This window comes from Meles meles, chromosome 5 (genome assembly GCF_922984935.1).
Source record: "Meles meles chromosome 5, mMelMel3.1 paternal haplotype, whole genome shotgun sequence".
Lineage (NCBI taxonomy): Eukaryota > Metazoa > Chordata > Mammalia > Carnivora > Mustelidae > Meles > Meles meles.
Window position 1 is genome coordinate 85,749,065 of NC_060070.1, and position 19,471 is coordinate 85,768,535.

The 19,471-nt window shown below is 54.3% G+C and overlaps 1 protein-coding gene across 2 annotated transcripts; it reads right to left on the minus strand.

Annotated features, from left to right (window-relative positions):
- Window positions 1–285: 285 nt before the first annotated feature.
- Window positions 286–19,396, minus strand: MTCH1 (mitochondrial carrier 1). 2 transcript variants are annotated; one of them, XM_046004303.1, is made up of 12 exons: window positions 19,047–19,396; window positions 15,032–15,116; window positions 10,739–10,845; window positions 10,177–10,254; window positions 9,689–9,746; window positions 9,279–9,330; window positions 7,775–7,834; window positions 5,028–5,121; window positions 2,741–2,788; window positions 2,481–2,548; window positions 2,117–2,192; window positions 286–1,135 (listed from the first exon to the last, which is right to left on the minus strand). In XM_046004303.1, exons 1-12 carry the CDS (start codon window positions 19,365–19,367, stop codon window positions 1,064–1,066), a joined length of 1,119 nt encoding a protein of 372 aa, XP_045860259.1. In that variant the 5' UTR covers window positions 19,368–19,396; the 3' UTR covers window positions 286–1,063. The 2 variants fall into 2 exon arrangements, with proteins under 2 accessions (XP_045860259.1, XP_045860258.1); XM_046004302.1 differs by having other exon boundaries at window positions 4,977–5,121; window positions 19,047–19,395.
- Between the last annotated feature and the right edge of the window lie 75 nt (window positions 19,397–19,471).

The window sequence follows — 19,471 nt, forward strand, 5'->3', positions numbered from 1 at the left end:
GAGGGGTGTGGGTGGAAGTTTCTGATGTATGGGAGGGCATCGCAGGCACTGCCTTCCTGCTCGTAGGCCTATGCCCTCACTGTTGCTCTGTAACCTGGCACCTTGACCTTGTCTGATTCACGGGATCCTCCAATGGCCTCCCCCACGGCTGATCTATGCCAAGGCCCAGCACTTCTCATCCCCAGGTTGAGCCGCCTGTGACCCCTTCTCACACAAGCACAGGGGCTGAGGAGGACCCCGCGGACAGCTGCTACGGTCATAAAAATAACACGCTCCCCACCAAACTCCAAATCACCACCAATACATTTTATTTGAGGGAGGGAGACAAGGTCAAATCTTATCGGGAACTTTTAAACCAAATAGTATGAGAGACAGCAGCCTGCCTAACTTCTGGGCATTGACAAGTGCGCCGGGAAGCAGATCCTGCACCTAGTCCTCACCATGGAACAGACCAGAGGAGCGTTTGAGGAGGGAGACACATTCAGAGAAGTCACATGATTTCCATTCGGAAGGTGCCACCTTCGTGTCAGAGGAGTAGTGTTGAGAAACACGAAGGCAGTACCTAGCGGGAGCTTCCAAGCACAGGCCTGGACATGATGATGGCCTCGTGCAAGGGGCCCAGGCCCTATTTACAAAGCAGAAGAGCAGTGCTTGCAGCTGAGCTGCAGAATGATGGCTGGGGCTGTCATGGGTTATGAGTGGGGTGGGGGGTGGGATCTGACCCAGTGAGCATTTCCCATCCTAGCTGGGCCTCTGTGAGCCACTTTCTGGCCCCTTGCACAGGGCAGACTTGGCAAATCTGTGAAGGAAGGGGGGTTCTGCCTCAATTCTCCAGCCTCACCCGCACCTTCCCAGGTCTAACGGGTAACCCATCCCCTGGGGGCAGCCTCCCCACCAACCTCCCCTTCTGGACAGACACACAGCAAACGTGGAAACCAAAGCCCCACTAGCCGGAGCACAGTGAGGTGTTGCTGGGTCGGACTCATCTGACAGGTGCCCGAGATGAGCAGCCCCACCTGTGGTGGCCACGCTGAGACACTGTGTTTTTTTCAGGGGATTCAGGTTACTCCAGGGCAAAGCATGATCCTGAGGACACCCGGCGGAAAAGCAAGCTGGAGCCGCGGAAAAGCTGGCCCTGGATTGGAAGGAACGGGTGGGTCAGTGACCAGGGAGGCCACCCTTCTCGTCCCGCCCCAGGGCAAGGCCAGCAGGAGCCAAAGGAGGGAACCAGCAGCTCAGAGACCCCAGGACCAGGGGTGGGGGGCGTAGGATGGCAGTCCTAGAGGGCAAGGTCAGAATATGCCCTGTACTGAAGCATGAGGGGCAGTTCGGTTCCTGTTGCAATGTGTCCAGTGTCGCTGGGGCTAAGAGGAGACTCGTTGCCCTTCTCGCTTCAGAGACTTCTGGGACTCCCTAATGCCCATAGGTCATGAAGGAGGGAGGCCTGACTTAAGCTTCTGTGAAGAATGGGGCCTGCCTCTTGCCCCCACTGCTTCCCTCCCATCCATCCACTTTCAGCCCTGAAGCCTGTCGGGGTGCTGGTTTGACTTCGAGGCAAACCAAGGCTAGGTCAAGGCAAGGGTCTGCCCTGCGCCAGACGCCTGCATCTGTGACCTCTGGGACCAAGGGCTCCAGGCCAGCAGGAGGGTGCTTGCGCAGAGAACACTGAGACTGGCACCCACGCCACATGACCCAACTCAAGCCTCAGGTTCTCCCGGGCAGTGGGGATGTCTTGTGGAAGCGAGGGTTGGCCTCAGACACGGCAGCCATGTTACTCAAGGGCTAAAATACTGGGCTTCACCACCTACGCCGTGGGCTCCCTCAGAGTTCTCCTTCTCAGAATCCTTAAGAGTTGAAGAAAGGGAGACTGTCTTTTGCAAAATCTGTAAGGAAATTCAGATCTAGCGCCCTCCCATCCTTTCTAAAATAAAGTGAAAATTTAATGAAAATGCCTTAAACCAGGAGTCTGTATTCTTAATGCACCCTATGACAACATCGGGCCCTGAGACAATCCCTCATCTTTCTGCACAATGCAAAGCCCTCAAAACCATCTGACCTGATTGGTGTGGGGGAAGAATGGGGAGGGGGGAGACACGCCTGTTGGGAGCTTGCTTACCTGCACGCTCAGGTATTTCCAGCAGTGGATCCAAGACTTGAACACGGGGGAGTATGGAGGGAGCCCGGCCTGCAGCCTACCCAGGAAAGAGAGCACATCAGACCCACTGAACAGGGGAGATGGCTCAGCCAAGGAGAAGGAGAGCTCAAGGAACGGCTTGGATCTGCCACCACCCACATCCCCGAATCACGGACGCAGCCTGGGGCGGGGGCGCAGAGGATGCTGGGGGTACCTGGTGGGTGGTGGGGGTGGCCAGCCTATGCACAGACCAGGCAGGAGAAAGCGAGCGCCAGGGACAGGCTGAACTGGACGCCCTGCCCCCAACAGCCCCGGCAGGCTGCCTGGAGGAGGGGCGCACACCTACCCACAGTTGTTCACAGCCATGAGGTCACCAACCAGCAGGAAGGGGTAGGTCAGCATGCTCACTGCAATCTGAAACCCAGGGAGACCGGAGTGGCAGTGACCCCACGACAACCGTTCCCAACTCAGGGAGCAAGGGCATACTGTGCCAATACCCTACACCCAGGCCTGCCTCTAGCTGTCACCAGAGCCGGCCTCCCAAGCCCCACTCGGGCCCGCAGGGGAGGAGAAAGGGCAGCTGGCTGAGCCGCTGGCTTGACTTACCCCCATCACAAATTTGGTATAGCTCCGGATGGCCAGGGCCTGGCTGAACTGGAGACAGAAAGGAAGACCAGTTTGTCACAGGTACCATGGGCTGCCCTTCAGAGAAGCACTCTGGCCCCATGCTGCCTGATCTGGGGCCTCCCAACCTGACTCCATACACTGGCCTCACACCCCATCTGGGCTCAGGTCCCCTCACACCACAGCAGATATGGTGTTCCCTTCTAGGGCCTGCCGGTGGCTTTGGTGGCCTTGGAGCCGGAGCCAGAGCCAAGAGAAGCCCTGAAAGGCAGAAGCAGGGGGAGCAGAATAATAGGACTCCCCGAGACCAAGCCTGGGATGGTGAGGAGCAGAGGTGCAGACCCCGTTAAGTAGGATCATACCAGCTGCTGGCCTGTGCACCCCACCAAGCTGTGAGTTCCAAGGGTCTGGCCTGTGTCTGCCTTGATCAGTGTCCAGGGCTCGGCACACTTGGTACTCAGTAAGTGCTTACTGAGTGAGAAAACAGATACCCACCCAACTCCCCAGACGCAGAATCCTGGCCCTGCAGCAAAAGGGGAGGGGAAACTCTCAACTTATGGCCATCCCCTACCATACCAAGCTCTCACCTCCTTCGGACCCTGAACATATGAATTCTACTTTGCCTAGAAAACAGCCCCTTGCTAGGAAGGGGGACCTCCCTGTGCCTCAGCCTCGTGCCGCATGGTCATCCCAGCAGGCGGATACCCTGCAACCTTGGACACGGCTTTGCCCAGCCCTCTGTGGGAACGGCAGCCTCATCTGAGCCTTTAAGCCACACACAGAAGAGCACCTGAAAACCCCCTTCCGTAAAGCTGGAGAAAGCCAATCAGCTGTGGGACACCACACCCCCCAGGGCCCCAGCCTTGCTGTGTATATGATGGCAGCAGCTCCCCCAACCACAAGGCCCTGAGAAAGGGGCCGGCCTCGGGTATGTGGGAGCTGGTCTCCAAGGAACCAGATGAATTTGCTGACACTGAAAGGCCAACAGGACTTACCTACCCAAGTCAAATGACTAGACCCAACATCCCTCTGAGCAGAGGGCTCTCAGCTGGGGTGGGGACATTCCTCACCACTCAGACACATGCCCAGACACAGATGCATGCAGACCATGAGCCCCCACCCCACCCCACGATGTGACTCTGACAGACAGGTCCCTAGCTCGCTTAGCCTCCTGGGGCTTGCAATCGCGCTGTTAGAATGCCTGGCTCCCAGGAATCTCCCGCCCATCACTGCTCCCCACTCATCCTGGTTCAGGCCAAGCCACTCAATCCATCAGGTCTCTAGATACCTTTCTTAAACAAGCACCTTTTAGCATCTCAAAATTAACGCTTCCCTGTGCCTGACCCAGCCTGCTAAGGACTGTGCAGACCAGGCTGTATAGACCACTGCTACAAAAATCGTGGGGGTACATCTGCAGGGACACCTCTCAGGCGACCTAGAAAGCCTCAAGGCCGGGCAAGAGACCCCGGCCGGCACAGGGAAAGACCTAGTCCCAACCCTGTTGATTCCTAGCCAAGTGCTTCAGGAGAGCCTTTCAATCTCTGGGTCTCAACTTTTTACCAGTCAAATGGGACAATACACCTGCACTGTTCCCTTCACAACTGGGGTGCTGTTGGGATCAAATGTCACAATGTTCACATAAGCATAAAATATCAAGCAAAAGTTAAGGAGTTATGAGCTACTCTGTGTCCTGACTTCCGGACTCACTGCTGGATCATCGCCTTGGAAAAGCTGGAGTCTGTTTTATTTCTAAAGCTGCCCAAGAAGGGGCACTCCATGAACTCCTCCAGGTCTGGTTATGGATCTTGAATCTTCTCTCTCTTGAGCCCACTCTCCTCAGAGGCAAAGCTGACCCTAGTACAAGAGGTCCTTTTAGGGGGCGCCCGGGTGGCTCAGTCAGTTAAGTGTCCAATTTTTATTTCAGCTCCGGCCACGATCTCAAGTGTCCTGGGAATCGAGCCCCATGTCAGGCTCTGAGCTCAGTGGGGAATCTACTTGGGACTCCTTCTCCCTCTACCCCTCCCCCAACTTGTGCGCTCGCTCTCTCTCTAAAATAAATAAGTCTTTAAAAAAAATAAAGGGGTCCTCTTGGACCACTCCCCAGAGACCCTCTCTAGCCCTGAGCACCTGGTGCTAAGGATCGCAGGGTCCTAAATCTGCCCCAGACCCTGGGTATCAGCAGTACACGGAAAATTGACAAGTCCTTGTTCCAACCAACCTGGGAACCTGGATTCTGGTCGTTTCCCAGCCCCCCTGGGGTGTCACTCACGCTGTCATCCACCAGGTAGGCATTGATGAAGTGGGCCAGCAGGTTACAGCCCCACAAGAATACCACATCTCCCAGGAGGTGAGGGATTAAGCCGCTAAAAAACAAGGTGAGCAAAGATAAGCAGGGGGAGGGAGGGGACCATTCCTTGAGGGCTCCATGCCCAGGAAGGAGACAAGGATGTTCCAAGCTCAAAATATCAGCATATTCAAAGTACAGCCTCAGGAAAACAGCCTCCAGGGGCCATGTGGTTCAGCAGCTAGCCACACCAGGAGGGAGGGGTTCTTTTCTCCATGGGGGGGGGGGGGGTCGCAGGCCACATCTGAGGCCACAAATTAGTTTAAAGCTTCACAAGTGGTTTTCCAACCACAGAGATATGAATGTTGCTAAATCTGGGATTTTCAAATGCAGATTAAGAAGCAGGGTCTACACATTTATATTTTCTCCTGGACTCTTTGCGTAATCCACTCCCACAAAGCACTTGGCTTGAGGCATCTGTTGTCTTCACCCTTAGAATGTTCCACTGAAGACATTCCATACAAGCTTCTGCAAGGAGGGCTGACTATTAAAAGAGATGGCCTTCAGAAGAAACAGCCCTCCAAATTGCTGCAGAAGGCCCCCAAAACACAGACAAAAGGCCAGACGGAGATCAATGAGTCCCGCGTGCTGCTGCTATTTCTTTCAATGTGTTTATAGCTTGTTTAGATACAGAGCGACCTGGAAAACTCTCCAGGAGAAGAATGGCTATCTATCTCTTGGGAGGTGTGGCAGAGAGTTCTGAATATGCAAAACTCTTATTTCAAAATATATGTCAGTCAGAGAAAGACAATCATCATGTGATCTCTCTGATATGAGGAATCTGAGAGGCAGGGCGGGGGGTTTGGGGGGTAGGGAAGGAAAAAATGAAACAAGATGGGACCAGGCAGGGAGACAAACCCTGAGAGACTCTTAATCTCAGGAAACAAACTGAGGGTGGCCGGAGGTAGGGGATAGGGAGAGGGTAGTTGGGTTATGGACATTGGGGAGGGTATGTGCTATGGTCAGTGCTGTGAAGTGTAAACCTGGTGATTCACAGACCTGTACCCCTGGGGCTAATAATACATGTTAATAAAAATAATTAATAAAAAAAAGAATATGCGCCACACATCGAGGTGATAAGGGATATGAAGAAACTGAAACTCTGCGAATGAAATCGCCAATCTTGACGCCTCCACCTGTGCTCAGACTAACCACTCACACGCGTTCTGGGGCCTTCTCGGTGTGGTAACACGTACCGGTGTCACCCAGACCACACACACGTGAAGCACAACAGAACCCGACGAGCAGGCATGTGTCGAGCCAGAATCCCTACACACCCAGGAAGAGGGCTCTATACAGTGAGTGTGAAAATGACCAGAGGTGGTGACATGTCATTTTATATTCTGATGTACCCTTTATGCAAACACATACTTATTCACACAGGCTTATATGTATGCATTCATATGTGTACATATATGTGTATGAATATAAGAGTTTAAGTGTAGGGGCACCTCAGTGGCGCAGTGGGTTAAAGCCTCTGCTTTCGGTTCAGGTCATGACCCCAGGGTCCTGGGATCAAGCCCCACATCGAGCTCTCTGCTTAGCAGGGAGCCTGCTTCCTCCCCCTCTCTCTGCCTGCCTCTCTGCCCGCTTGTGACCTCTGTCTGTCAAATAAATAAATCAAATCTTAAAAAACTGAGTGTGAGAGAGAGTGTGTGTGTGTGTGTGTGTGTGTGTGTGTGTGTGTGTGTGTGTCTCAAGGCCTGGCGGTCCCAGCACTCCCGACACAGAGGACCGGATCCTGCCTCGCTGAGGAGGGAAAACCTCTGCACTGCAGGATGGCTAACAGCATCTGGGGCCTCTACCCACCAGCTGCCAATTGTGACAGCCAAAAGCCGTCTCCAGACATTTCAAGCATCTCCTGGGGGCAAAACCCCCTCCTGGTGAGAACCACATACACATGTGTGCACCTACATGGTCATTTCTTGGTTAAGTGAGACCCTACACAGAAACCCCTGACCAACTACAAACCACAGTAAATGAACAAGGAACCCCATTATCCAGTGTGTTACGTACATATCAGCGTGTCAGTCCCAGCCCAGACCTTAACAAGGCAAAAAACAAAAAAGACAGCTGTCCGGCGTGGCTCTGGGGTCTGCTTGTGATTTGTTCCATCTGGACACGGTCTTTTCAGTATAAGCTTTCTGTTTTATAGGTGACCTGAGGTGGGCGTGAGATACCCGGAAAGGCCTCGGGAGGCGACAGGTCCCCGCTGCTGGCTGGTTGGCACAAAGACAGGCCCAGCAGCGTCACGTGTCCTGCCTTTCCAGAAGCCAAGATCAGATTGTTCCGTGCAACACCCACCATGTTAAACACGGCAGCCCAGCTCAGCAGGATCGGCCCACTCCCATCCCCAGGGCCAAGGGACAGGGTCTGGCGGAGGACCAGTCAGTCTCTCTCCCCCCGCACCTGCCCACCCCAACCCCCTGTGCTGGACAAACAGTACCATGTCTGTGCGAGCCGTGATCTGCAAAGGGCCGAGCAGCTTTGGTCCCGGTAATCCGTGGCTCACACGTGCCACAGAGCTCTACGGAGCCGGAATGCAGCTGCGCGGGAGGGGCAGAGCCCCGTGGTTAGTCTGAGCCTGGCGGCTATGGCCTGAGAGGTCGAGAAGGTGTCTGTTAGTAGAGCCATGCCACGAGGCCAGCTATGGGGTACAGAAACTCACGTACACAAAGAATCCCAGCAGACCCTCCTCTTTGAAAATCTTCCCGATGGAGCTCAGCACACCACTGTGAAGAAGGGAAGACAGGTCACCTTGGAGCTCAGCCCCTGGTGAAGAGGGGAGCCCACCATCCTGCTCAGAACCAAGCCTGCTAGTCCTGGCTTGGATGGGGACGCGGGTGGGTTGGGGGGAAGGCTCTGTTACCAGGCAGAACCCAAGCAGCGAAGATGAGAGGGCACTTTTCTGGGGGTGAGGGGTATTTACAGTTCATGGAGAGGGGAAAGCCCTCACCCCAGGAGAAGCCTAGTGGTTCCCTGATGCTGCTTTCTGGGGATCTGGTGGAATTTGGCCATTAGGCTTCTAGTCTGGGCTACTGCAAAGGCAGAGAAGGCCTGCATGCCCGACACCGGGACAGCAGGAGGGGTGGCAAGTGGGGGACCCATGGGGCAGAGAAGGAACAGGGGGCCCTACAGGAGACCCTGGAACCAGACAGCCCAGAAGCAGCCTGGGAAAAGGTACCGCCCCCGCCCCCCGCCCCCAGCAGAAGCTCAGAGATCCAAGGACAGGCTGCTGCCTTAGGTATGAAATGCAAAGGAGGTTCAAGAGCCATCTCTGGGACCTGGGGCTAGTGATGCCGAGCAACCTGTCCTACGTGGACCTCTTCCAAAGCCTAGGTGGCAGGGGAAACCTAAAAGAAAGCTGGAGATGGTGGGAGCCAAAGCCCTAGTGCTAGGCTGCTCCCAGGCCCCTGCCCTGCCAAGCCCCACAGCCCTTCTTCCTGAATGTGGCTTGGCCCACCGGGGCTCTGAGCCGCATCCTCCCCTCCCGCTCCTGTCGACCACCGTTACATTTCAGTTTGGGACAACAGACCGATTTCACTAGTGAACCCAAAATGGGGCCGTGGCAGTGGAACCACAGGACGGCTACAAAAACAACAGAAGCCAGGAACTGAGAGTCTTAGGAAGGGTCCCAGAGACTGCCCTCCTGCCATGTACCTTTGGCCTCTGCCCACTGTCCTGCACTGAGCTTTAGGGGGGCAGGGAGGGTAGAACTGCCATGGGGGAGGGCTGTGGCCCCACGGCTACATCCCCACAGCTCCCAGCTCAGGGCCGGGCATGGCAGATGCTGGGTGAGTACTGGTGAACCACTGAGGGGACCTGCCCACACCCACAGGGGGAAAGCCTCTTAGCAGAAAACAAAATGAGCTAAATGGTTTAGGGCATAAGTGGGGGGCCAGGAGGGAACCCTAGCTCAGTCCCGAGGGGCACAATCTGAGCCAACTCCACTCCCACTCACCCTCTCTGCAGGGCTGCCAGACAGCCACGGCAGCCCTGGACACGCGATGGAGAGGAGCAAAGGCCCGGACATACATTGACCATGGCAGCCCCTGCCATGTTCTCCTGAAGCTAACACGAGACTGAGGGCAGAAGGGGGACAGCACCTGACCCCAGCACGGCCTGTCCCAGCAGACTCTGAGTGGCCGCTCCTGCCAGTTCTGAAGAATCACCCACCTGTACTTGGCCTCCCGTCCCACAAATTGGACCATGCAGCGCATTGAGATGACTGAGGAAAAAGAAACACACAAGGGTGACATGGTGGCCAAAGCCCAGGGAAACCCAGTGTGTGTGTGGGGGGGGGGGTGCCTGCTGCCGTGGCCACCACGCATGGCCTGTGTCAGCACAGGAGGGGAGGAGGGCTTCGGGGATTCCCATCACACCCCATGACCATGGCATCCCATTTCTTCTGCCCAGGAAGGGCCCTGGCTCCCTCTGGACAGGACTCCCCACCAATCTCTCCTCAGTGCGGTTCCAGGAGAGGACCCCCTACACAACTGTACTTCCTGGTGATCCACCACCGCCTGGCTACGGCCCACGAGGGGTTACCCCACAGCGGAGAAGCCGTCTCCCCTGGGGTGGCTCACCATGCAGGGGATGGGCCAGCATGCGGGACACACACTGCATCATCATCTCGTAGGAGGTCTGGAAGAAAGCAGAGGGTGGGGACTTGGTCTGCCCTCTCTCAGGACCTGGCACTCCTGGGGAACTACAAGCTCTTACAGGGGAAAAACTGGGATCCCACAGCTCCCAGTGGGGTCAGCCGACCTGAGATCACCCCACTTATCAGTCAACCCCCCCTTCCCTCCACCAAGGAGTGCTACTAAGTCTTGCACTAGACCCCATGATGGCCAAGAGGCTTTCTGGTATTCCTTAGGGTATGCAGACAGGGCTCCTTCCATGTCCTACCCTAGCCACATGTGTGTGTGTGCGTGCACGTGCGCACACACGCGCGCGCGCACACATACACGAGGAGCCAAATCTGTGTCTCTTCAATGACCCCGCCCACTCTGCAGTGAAAAATAACCAGACTGCCCTCCCAGGGCCACTCCCTCTCCTAGCTCTAGATACCCACCTCTTTCACTACTTTCTTCAGAGAAGTCTTCATGTCATCCTTGTTGGAAACCTGCTCGATCTCATCTGGAGGAAAAACCTGAGATACAAAAAACAAAGGAGTGGGGCACGTGGCTGGCTCCATCGGACAGCATGCAAATCTAAATCTCAGGGTTGTGAGTTCGAGCTCAAGCCCCACATGGGCGTCACACTTCCTTAATTAAAAACAAAACAAAATAAAACAAAGGAGGGCCAAAGCAAAGTACAGCTATATCTTTTAAATGTCATACTTAAGAGACAGGCATAGCAGGAACCAGCTCCTGAAATTTTCCCTGCAGCTGGGTCCACCTCCAGTAACTCTAGGGCTGGAGCTCCAGGGGTTGGCGGGGAGCCCCTGCCGGCACGGTGTCACAGTTGTGGACAAGCGGGAGGACTACGGGGCAGGACACTTCCCAATCAAGGAGACACAGTCCTGGGACGCCAGGTTGTAGAGCCCTGGCTTCGGCGCACACAGCCACCTCTGGTGCTGGCAGGGAGCTTGGGGGAACCTCAGGCAACTGCTCCTGGCTTCGCCCCAGGCTCACCTTCTTCATACTGCCCCGGGTCACCGTGGAGAGGGCGTTGGACATCAGTCGGGGGCTCAGGCCTCGGAAGAGCCCTATCTTCCCATCCACCTGCACGATGTACTTGGCTATAAGAAAGCAGAGATGGCCGGGTCACATCCGGGGTCAGACGAACTCACTCTGGGTCACATTCACTCCCAGACCAAACACATCCTATCCCTCGGTCATGGAAGGAGCAGCTTTCTATCCAAAACTCCAGAAGCAATTGGGCCCCAACTCCAAAGTATTCTCTAGCCCATTTCTCTGGGTAAAACCTTCGGAATGTATTTTCGACCAACAAAGTCACATATTTTAACTTTGAAGAAATATTTGGCAAGCCGGGATATGGTATTTTAACTCAGCAACTTCAGCGCTACAACCCAGAAACCACTTCTGTTGCTCATAAAAAATGTTTCTCTTGGGGCGCCCGGCTGGCTCGGTCAGGGGAGCACTCAGCGCTTGATCTCGGCATCGTGTGTTCAAGCCCCACACTGGAAAAATAAATTAATTAAAAAAAAAATGTTTTCCTTGGGGGCAAGAAAAAAAGGAAAAAGGCAGAGAGTGCCCGCAGGCAACCATGAAGTTTGCAACCTAAGGGAGGAAGAAAGGGAAAAAGGAAGAAAGAGCATCCCCTGAGCACACCATGGAGAAGGCTGTCCTCATCCTGTCACTGTCACTGTGCTGCACCCAGGCTCCTACCTGGTACACATTAGCATTTATGAATCACAGCAGGGGGCGGGGAGAGTAGGTGGGGGTGGGGGGATGGGACACAGCTAGTGGAGAAGTAACCAAAACAGGCACCAGTGAACTGTTCTACAGAAAAAAACATAAGCAGTCAGGGAAGTTGGACCCTACCTGAATGAGTCAGTGTTTTTTTTCTTTTTAAGATTTATTTATTTGACAGAGAAAGCGAGAACATGAGAGAAGCGTGGGGGGAATAGATGGGGGCGACAAGCAGAGGAAGGACAAGTATACTCTGTACTGAGCATAGAGCCCTACATCAGGTTGATCTCAGAACCGGAGATCATGACTTGAACCAAGACCATGACCTGAGCCAAAACCAAACTTAGCCAACTGAGCCACCCAGGTGCCTCTAAAGATTTTATTTTTTTTTTTTTAAAGATTTTATTTATTTATTTGACAGAGAGAGAGAGAGATCACAAGTAGGCAGAGAGGCAGGCAGAGAGAGAGGAGGAAGCAGGCTCCCTGCGGAGCAGAGAGCCCGATGTGGGGCTCTATCCCAGGACCCTGAGATCATGACCTGAGCCGAAGGCAGCGGCTTAAACCACTGAGCCACCCAGGTGCCCCTTATTTTATTTTTTTAAGTAACCTCTGCACCCAATGTGGGCCTCAAACTTCTAACCCCAAGATCGAGTCACATGCTTTGCCAACTGAGCCAATCACATGCTCTATCCAAAGTTCCATTATTTTAATATAAACTTTTAAGCTATGTTCAAAAAGGTAATGTATTCTATTTTTTTTTTAAGATTTTATTTATTTATTTGACAGAGATCACAAGTAGGCAGAGAGGCAGGCACAGAGGAAGGGAAGCAGGCTCCCCGCTGAGCAGAGAGCCCAATGCGGGGCTCGATCCCAGGATCCTGGGATCATGACCTGAGCCACCCAGGTGCCCCAAAGTGATGTATTCTTATAAACCTGCATACCTAGAATAGAAGCTAGCAGAACTTTCTCCCAGATACCCTGCTCCCCTCCCAGACCCAACTTCAGCTCCTTAGCACCACACAGTGGCAGGAACCAGCAAAAGTGCCTTTCTCTCCACGCAAACATGTCCGCCAACCCAGCAAATTCAATGTCACTTGAATGAAAGCCTGTCAACAGGCTTTCAGTGGGACCGGAGAGCACCTGTTCCCTGCATATGTGGCTTTCTGAGATGAGGGTGGGGCTGGAAAGAGAGGAATAGGAGTGGACTGGACACTGGGTGACAAGGCAGGGTGCCCTGCTTCACAGAGTGAACAGGCAGGAGGAAGGTTTGTTTTGGGGGAGGGGAGCTCCAGGCGGCAAGAAAGGCAGGCAGGATAAAGCCTCAGTGTGATCAAGAGTGAGTCACTCAGCCTCTTTCCATCCGATTTGCCCACCAGTAAAAAAGGAGAAAGGATGGGGTGCCTGGGTGACTGAATCAGTTAAGCATCTGCCTTTGGCTCAGGATATGATCCCAGGGTCCTGCGATCGAGCCCCGCATTGGGCTTCCTGCTCAGCGGAAAGTCTGCTTCTCCTGCTCCTTCTGCTGTTCCCCCCTCTTGTGCTCTCTGGCTCTGTTTCTCGCTGTCAAATAAATTAATAAAATCTTAAAAAAAAAAAAAAAAAAAAAGGGAGTAAGGACCACTTTCCCCCTCATCTCAGAGGTGATTTAGGAATAAGAGCAGAGAAAGGTATAAAATATCCCTACGGCCCAGCCAGGACTCAGTCATTCCATGGTCTCTCTGCAGTCCCTGGAAAAAACTCTCCACGCTGTTACACCAAAGAACATCATGACAGCTGTGGCACTTTCCATCTCGACCTGGAGAGGAGTAGATGTTGTCTAGATAGGAGACAGCTGAGCCCCTTGCTCAGGTGAGAGCAGACAGGGTTATCTTCTACTGCCCAACAGCTGTCTGTTTACAACATCTGGATGGAAACATTTCTCTCCTCAGGGTGAGTGGGGGCGCAGAACTCTGCTTATCTCTGCAAGATGCGGGTCAAGACCCCTTCATCCTGAGTGCTTTCGGGAAGCACTGTGTGACACGAGGAGAGGCAATCTGGGTTCTAACCCTTGGTCCCTCGTATGGCCAGAGCACACACAGAAGCAACCAGGAGGGGCTGGCAGCTCGCTGCCCCAGCTTCCCACAAACCCTGTGTTCACTCTGTACCCTATAGCTTCACCATGCGACGGTCAGGGCGCCTGCCCACTTCTGTGACCTCCCCCTCCCCTTCCTGGACTGTTTCTAAATAAAACCAAATGTGAACACACTTTCCCACAAAATGACATGTCTGGCCTGGCCATGGGCTCCTCAACACCATGGTGGCAAAAATGGAAGAGAGCCATGACATCAGATTCTGCCAACAGTGTGTGGAATTAAAAAGAAAAAGGCGGGGGGTGGGGAGGGGGCGCCTGGGTGGCTCAGTCAAACGTCTGCCTTTGGCTCAGGTCACACTCCCAGGGTCCCACGTAGGGTTTCCTAGTCAGCAGGGAGCCTGCTTCTCCTTCGCCCTGTGTATGTACTCACGCTCTCTCTCCAGCTCTCATTCTCCTTCAAACAAGTAAAAAATACAAAGTAAAAAAAATAAAAAAAATTTTTAAAAATTTAAAAAAAACAAAAACAAAAGGTGATAGGAGGCAAAGCCCCAGGTTATTCAGCAGATTTTCAGAGATCATTCTGGACTGACCAAACAGGTATGAAGAGCAGAAGTGGAGGAAGCCTGGGGTGGGGTGGGGTGGGGGGCATCAGCCCGACTATGAACATGGAGAACAAGGGCACATTTAGAGAAGTCCAGTGAGGGTGGGCACTGGGATGGCCTGAGCCAGCCGGCGCCTGGAGGCCTGAGCATGAGCAGTAAGAGGCAGCCAGGTGGGCTCAGGCAGCCCGGGCCGAGCTCCCCCAGGGTGGGCTTCTAGGGAGAGAACTCCTAGCCAGCAGAGCCACAGCAGGAACTGTGGGGTGCTTGCATGAAGGGCCTGGCTAAGTAAGCTGTCACGGCTTCACGGACCAGGAGCGCGGGGGGCCAGCAAAGCAGTCTGCCGAGCTCCAGCGGCCGCTCAGAGCAGGCTGGCGGTGAACCGCGACGCCCTGGGCACTGGCTGCTCCGTGCCTAGTGTGGGAAGATGCTCGAGGGGGCCCCACCGCCTCGGGAATGCAGGGGAAAGAGGAGGAAGGGAAAGAACCCAGGAAGCTGCTGGAAAAGGCCTCCTGCTGGCATAGCAGCAAAGCAGAAACACTGGTAACAGGGCCAGAATGCTAGGAAAGCAGACGGAAACCTCCCTGGACCCCCATTTTTAGGCACAACTTGGGTGGCAGGGATGACAGGAGCCAGTGTCCAGGAGCTGCAGGCGGCGGAGCTGGACCAAAGCTGTCTTGTTTACCTGCTCCCAAAGCTGTCTTGTTCACCTGCTCCCACCCTAGCGACCCACTGTCGCTGGACACACTTCAATCCCTTCTGCCCCCCCTCGCCAGTCGGACACAGGGTCACGCTCCCCTGCGTGTGCCCTGGGGCCAGCTGGGCCTGCCCCCAGCTGATGTTTCGTCTGTGTGGGCTTTCCAGCCTGGGAAGCAGACTCACCATAGGTGAAGAAGCTCGGCAGATAGAGGACCTTCCTCCCCAGCACATTGGTCCCAATGGTGGGGGGCATTGGCTCATGACCCACCTTCAGAATCAACAAACACAAAAAGGAAGGTCAGATTCCACTGTTGATCCGGCTCATGGATGCTCATGCCCCCAGGCCTTTGCCTCTTCGCCCACACATTCCAACTGTGCTCCTGTTGGGTGTTCTCCACGGCAAAACGTACCAGAAATGTCATTGGCAGTCTAGAACCATCAGCATCACACAGACTCCCAACCAATGGAAACATCTAGTCCCAGACCCCACCCCTACCACAATCCAAGTCACCCTGTCCCCCAACATTCTCACCTTCAAATTCCAGACACTTCCAGTGCAGAAAGCCCCCATCCCCTCTGATGTACTTTAAACCCTGCACTCATCTCAGAATAACTCTCAGGTAATTCCCATCTCTGGGCTAACATTTCAGTCAGATCTCAATCCCAAAGGCACCAACACCCAAACACATTACACCCCCATCTTAGTCCCGAACTTCAGATGGCCCACCTCCGAGTAAGCCACCCCAGGGTTCACCCCATACTCAAGTTCCTGACCACCCCTACTGGAAAGGCGGACAAGTCTGTCCCTCTGCCTTCCAGGCAGAACAAACTGTTACCTCCAATCCCGGATGCTCCTCAAACAATTCTTCATCTGTGTTCTAATCTTGATTACTTCATATCCCTGTGACACAATGACCCCTTCATTTCTGTAGGGCTATCGTAATTCTTGCTGTACAGACACTGGTTATAATTATAATGCTCATTAAACTCATGGGGGAGAGGAGAGGACACAGCCACCCACACCCCTTGGGGGCGGGGGTGTCTCTCCTGAGGGGTGAGGCCATTTATGATGCTGCCAACTGATGAGGAGAGAGACTCTACGGCCAGGCAGGAGGCAAGGTATCTAGACTAGCACCTAAGTGGGATGCGAGAAGTCCCCTTCCTGGGCAGGGGGCCAGGACACAAGCCCTGTCCCTCAAAGGAAGGCAGTCAAGCCCCTGGACCAGAGCAGCTCCTTTTGGATGTAGCAGGAAGCAGAAATGGCAGGGTTGGGAAGCTCTGCCTTAAAAATTGGACTAGGTATGCTTCTAGCGTTTTCCTGGTCCAGTTTCCTCTCTTCTTTACCTTAGTCAAGTGTTTTTGAAAGTTCTGGCTGTCACTTGGGGAAGTCATTCTGAGCTACATGACAGATCACTGAATGTACATGAAGAAACCCCTCCATAATGGTCACCTTCTTTTTGAAAAAATGAAATTCTAGCCCAGGGGAGTTGAAGGAAGGGATGAGCCAGCCGACCCAAGCTGTTAGCCCTCCCCCTCTAGACCTCTCCGCTTCTCGGACAAACGCTCGAAGGTGTGAGAAACCCCCTATTCCCTCCCCTCCTCACTGGAAAACCTTGAGTTTTGATTTTGTTCCCTTCCATAGGTGCTATTCTCTTTACACCCTCAACTCCAAGTCTGAGCTACTACTGTTCTGTTGCTGTCTCACTCAGTCTAGTCACCATCTGGGGGTCCTAGCAATTCCACCCGCACCTTTAAATCTGCTGTGTCCCTTCACCCCAGAGCCCCCAAATCTGCTGAGTCTACTTAACTTCCACCTGGGGTTATCAAAGGCACATAGCTCAGCCCCATTCCCCTCATCCTCAAGTTTCCCTTCTTTGTGCCCAAGTCACATGCAGCCTAGTTCATCCCCAGATCTTTAAATCCAGTCTCCCCCCAGCCAGAGCTGCGGCTCTGCACCCGACACTGGCAGAGCCAGTTCCTCACCCTCAAACCTTCAATTCCTGAAACTTGACTTGGACGAACCCCGATCCGAGACTCCATGTTCTTGTTCACTTGATCTAGCCAACCCCCAAATCGGCCACTCCAATGCTGCCACCTGCCCGCCCCCAAACTGGGAGCTGCCATTTTGCAAACTATGGCTAATTCCCAAGGTATACGTATTAAGATTTCACCCTGAAACATGTTACACTCAGCATCAGCTGGGTTCAGATCACAAAGACGACCTCTGTCACCCTGACTGGGGGCACCATCCTTACCCATCCAGTTGTTTTCACCCTCTAGTTTCCCTCATGCCCAATTCCCTCTTCAAATCACTCGTATTTCAATGCTCTTCTCACTGTACACTAAATCCACCATGAAGCTGCTTCTCGTCTCGTTCCTGTGAAACCCCCTCGCCACTCCCACCAATTCCTGATGTACTCCAGCATCCTCTATCCCAGAGACCTAGCTGCCATCCTAGCTGCCACCCTAAAAACCCAGCCCTCACCCAATCTTGCTCTGTCAGATGAAAAACTCAGCTCCTGGTACCCTTGCTTCCCAGGTAACATCAGTTCCAAAGTCCCCACTTTCTCTCCCAAGCTTGTAATCTCTACTGCTGAAAATGCAGCCCTAATTCCTTAAGTAAATCAGCTCCCAAATCATAACCAAATGCCAGTCTCAATCTCCCCCCACCAGCTATTTCCAAAATCTCAGTCACCATGAGATGCCAGTCAGGCATCTTTGTGTCCCTGACTGAATCTCCTCATTCCTTGTCATATTCCCAGTCACAACTAAAAACCTACTGCCCCATTCCTCAGACCCCAGATTTCAATTGCTCTCATGCCAACTGTATCTCCCACTCTCTCGGTCCTGTTACAAAGACAGTAAATCTGGTGCCCATTCGCTTCAACTCCAACCTCAAATCTTGGTTGGCCTCCATGTCAATTTTTACCCCCCCATTCCCTCCCTTCCTCACTAGAAAATTCTAGGCGAAATCTTCAGTTATCAGTCCGGGCTGGAACCACCCTATCGTAACAGTGCCCTCCTCAGTCTTGTCCACCTAATTCTGCCAAATGCACTCCTTCCACCTGGCTTCCTTCCAGCTCAATCTCTCCCTTTCTCAAGCAGCCCACTTCATCTGCAAGGCCTTGCCGGCCACCACCATATGCCAAGTGCCCCTACATGGCTCCATTCCAGAGTCATCCCTACTTTGGCCTCAGTTTCTGCCAGCCTCTACCTATCCTGCCACAGTCTGTCCCACCAGCCCCTTCTGCCCAATTCCAAAACTCCATAACCCATTCCCCCCCCATACAAGGACTCTAAGTCCCATCTCTCGACCCCAGCTGTGACTTTCATTTTCTCTTCCAAATGTGTCATCTCTTTCCCCCTAAAAGCCTCCTCCTCCTCGGTCTCCTCTCCAGACAAATCGCCATCACACCCCTCCCCCATTGCATCGCCCTATCTGTTCCCCTCCCTCAAAACGCGTCACACTGCCCCCTCCTCCCACCAAATCTGTCGTCGCCATCAAATCCAGAACCCCCTTCTGCAAACGCATAGCTCTCCCCAGCTAAATCCGTTGCCTTCGCCCTTTCCCACAAATCCCCTTACCATTACATCCACCGTCTCTTTCCCCATCGTCCCCTCTTCCCTGAGTCTGATGCCCTTTCTTCTCTCCTAAATTTTTGGCCTTGGCCTCCAGTCCTTTGTCCCCTCAAACAGCTTTAAATCCATCTCTATCAAATCCCAATCTCCTGCTACCCTCCCCCTTAGGTATGTGCTCTCCATCTAAATACTCAGTCTTGGCCCCCAATCCTCCTCCCCGCCCATTCGCCAAAACTTCCCGCCCCTCCCCCCATTTCTGTTGCTTCTTTACTCGCCCTAAAATGCTCCCCCTTCCCTCCTATTCTAAGTTCATGGCCTCCATTCCTTCATCCTCCAAATCCCTCTCCCCATTCCTTCGATCCCTCCCCTGCACCCACCAAAGCCCTTGTTTCTTCCATCCTCTCCCAAATCTGTCGCTTCTACCCCTTCGCCCCCTTTCCTGCACCCCCAAGTCCCTCAACGCTTCCTTTCTCCCTCACTCCTTCAGCCCACTAAACCCGCCGACCTCGCCCCATCCCCAAATCCGTCGCCACAGATTCCCTGCCCCCATCCTCTTCCAGCTCCCGGCCTGTCACCTTCACATCAGCCCCCCCCTCCCTGCGGCGCCCTGACCGCGCACCTGGATAAGCAGCTTCACGTAGAGCAGCGGGTGGCTGAGCGCCGTCACGCCCGCTCCCAGCGCCACGAAAAGAGCCTCGGTGGTCGGGGCGTTGTCCCCGGAGCCCAGGCCCCCGGACGCGCCGTCCATCCTGCGGGCGGAGGGCTGTGCCGCAGGCCGAGGGTGGCGGGGGTGTGCACGGTGTGCAGGCGGCGGATCGCGAGCCCGAGCCTCGACCCCCGCCGCCGCTCCACCGCGAGCTCCAGCTCCTGCTCCGGCTCCCGCCATCCCCGCGGCACCGCCGCGAGCCCAGGGCGCCACTTCCGGGTCCGAAGCCCCCATGGCGCGGGGCGGCGAGGTCACTCCCCGTCACGTGACGGAAGGGCGCCCCGCCCCTAGCAGGCGTCAGGGGGCGGGGCGGGGCCGCACCACTCGCGGTTGCGGGG

Coding starts and splice junctions, on each gene's coding strand:
- MTCH1 (XM_046004302.1), bottom strand. CDS start 19,367: ATGGGGGCTTCGGACCCGGAAGTGGCGCCCTGGGCTCGCGGCGGTGCC. Junction 9,747..10,176: donor TGAAGAAAGTAGTGAAAGAG/GTGGGTATCTAG, acceptor GCTTTCTTCCAG/ACCTCCTACGAGATGATGAT. Junction 2,549..2,740: donor ATACCAAATTTGTGATGGGG/GTAAGTCAAGCC, acceptor CCTGGGTTTCAG/ATTGCAGTGAGCATGCTGAC.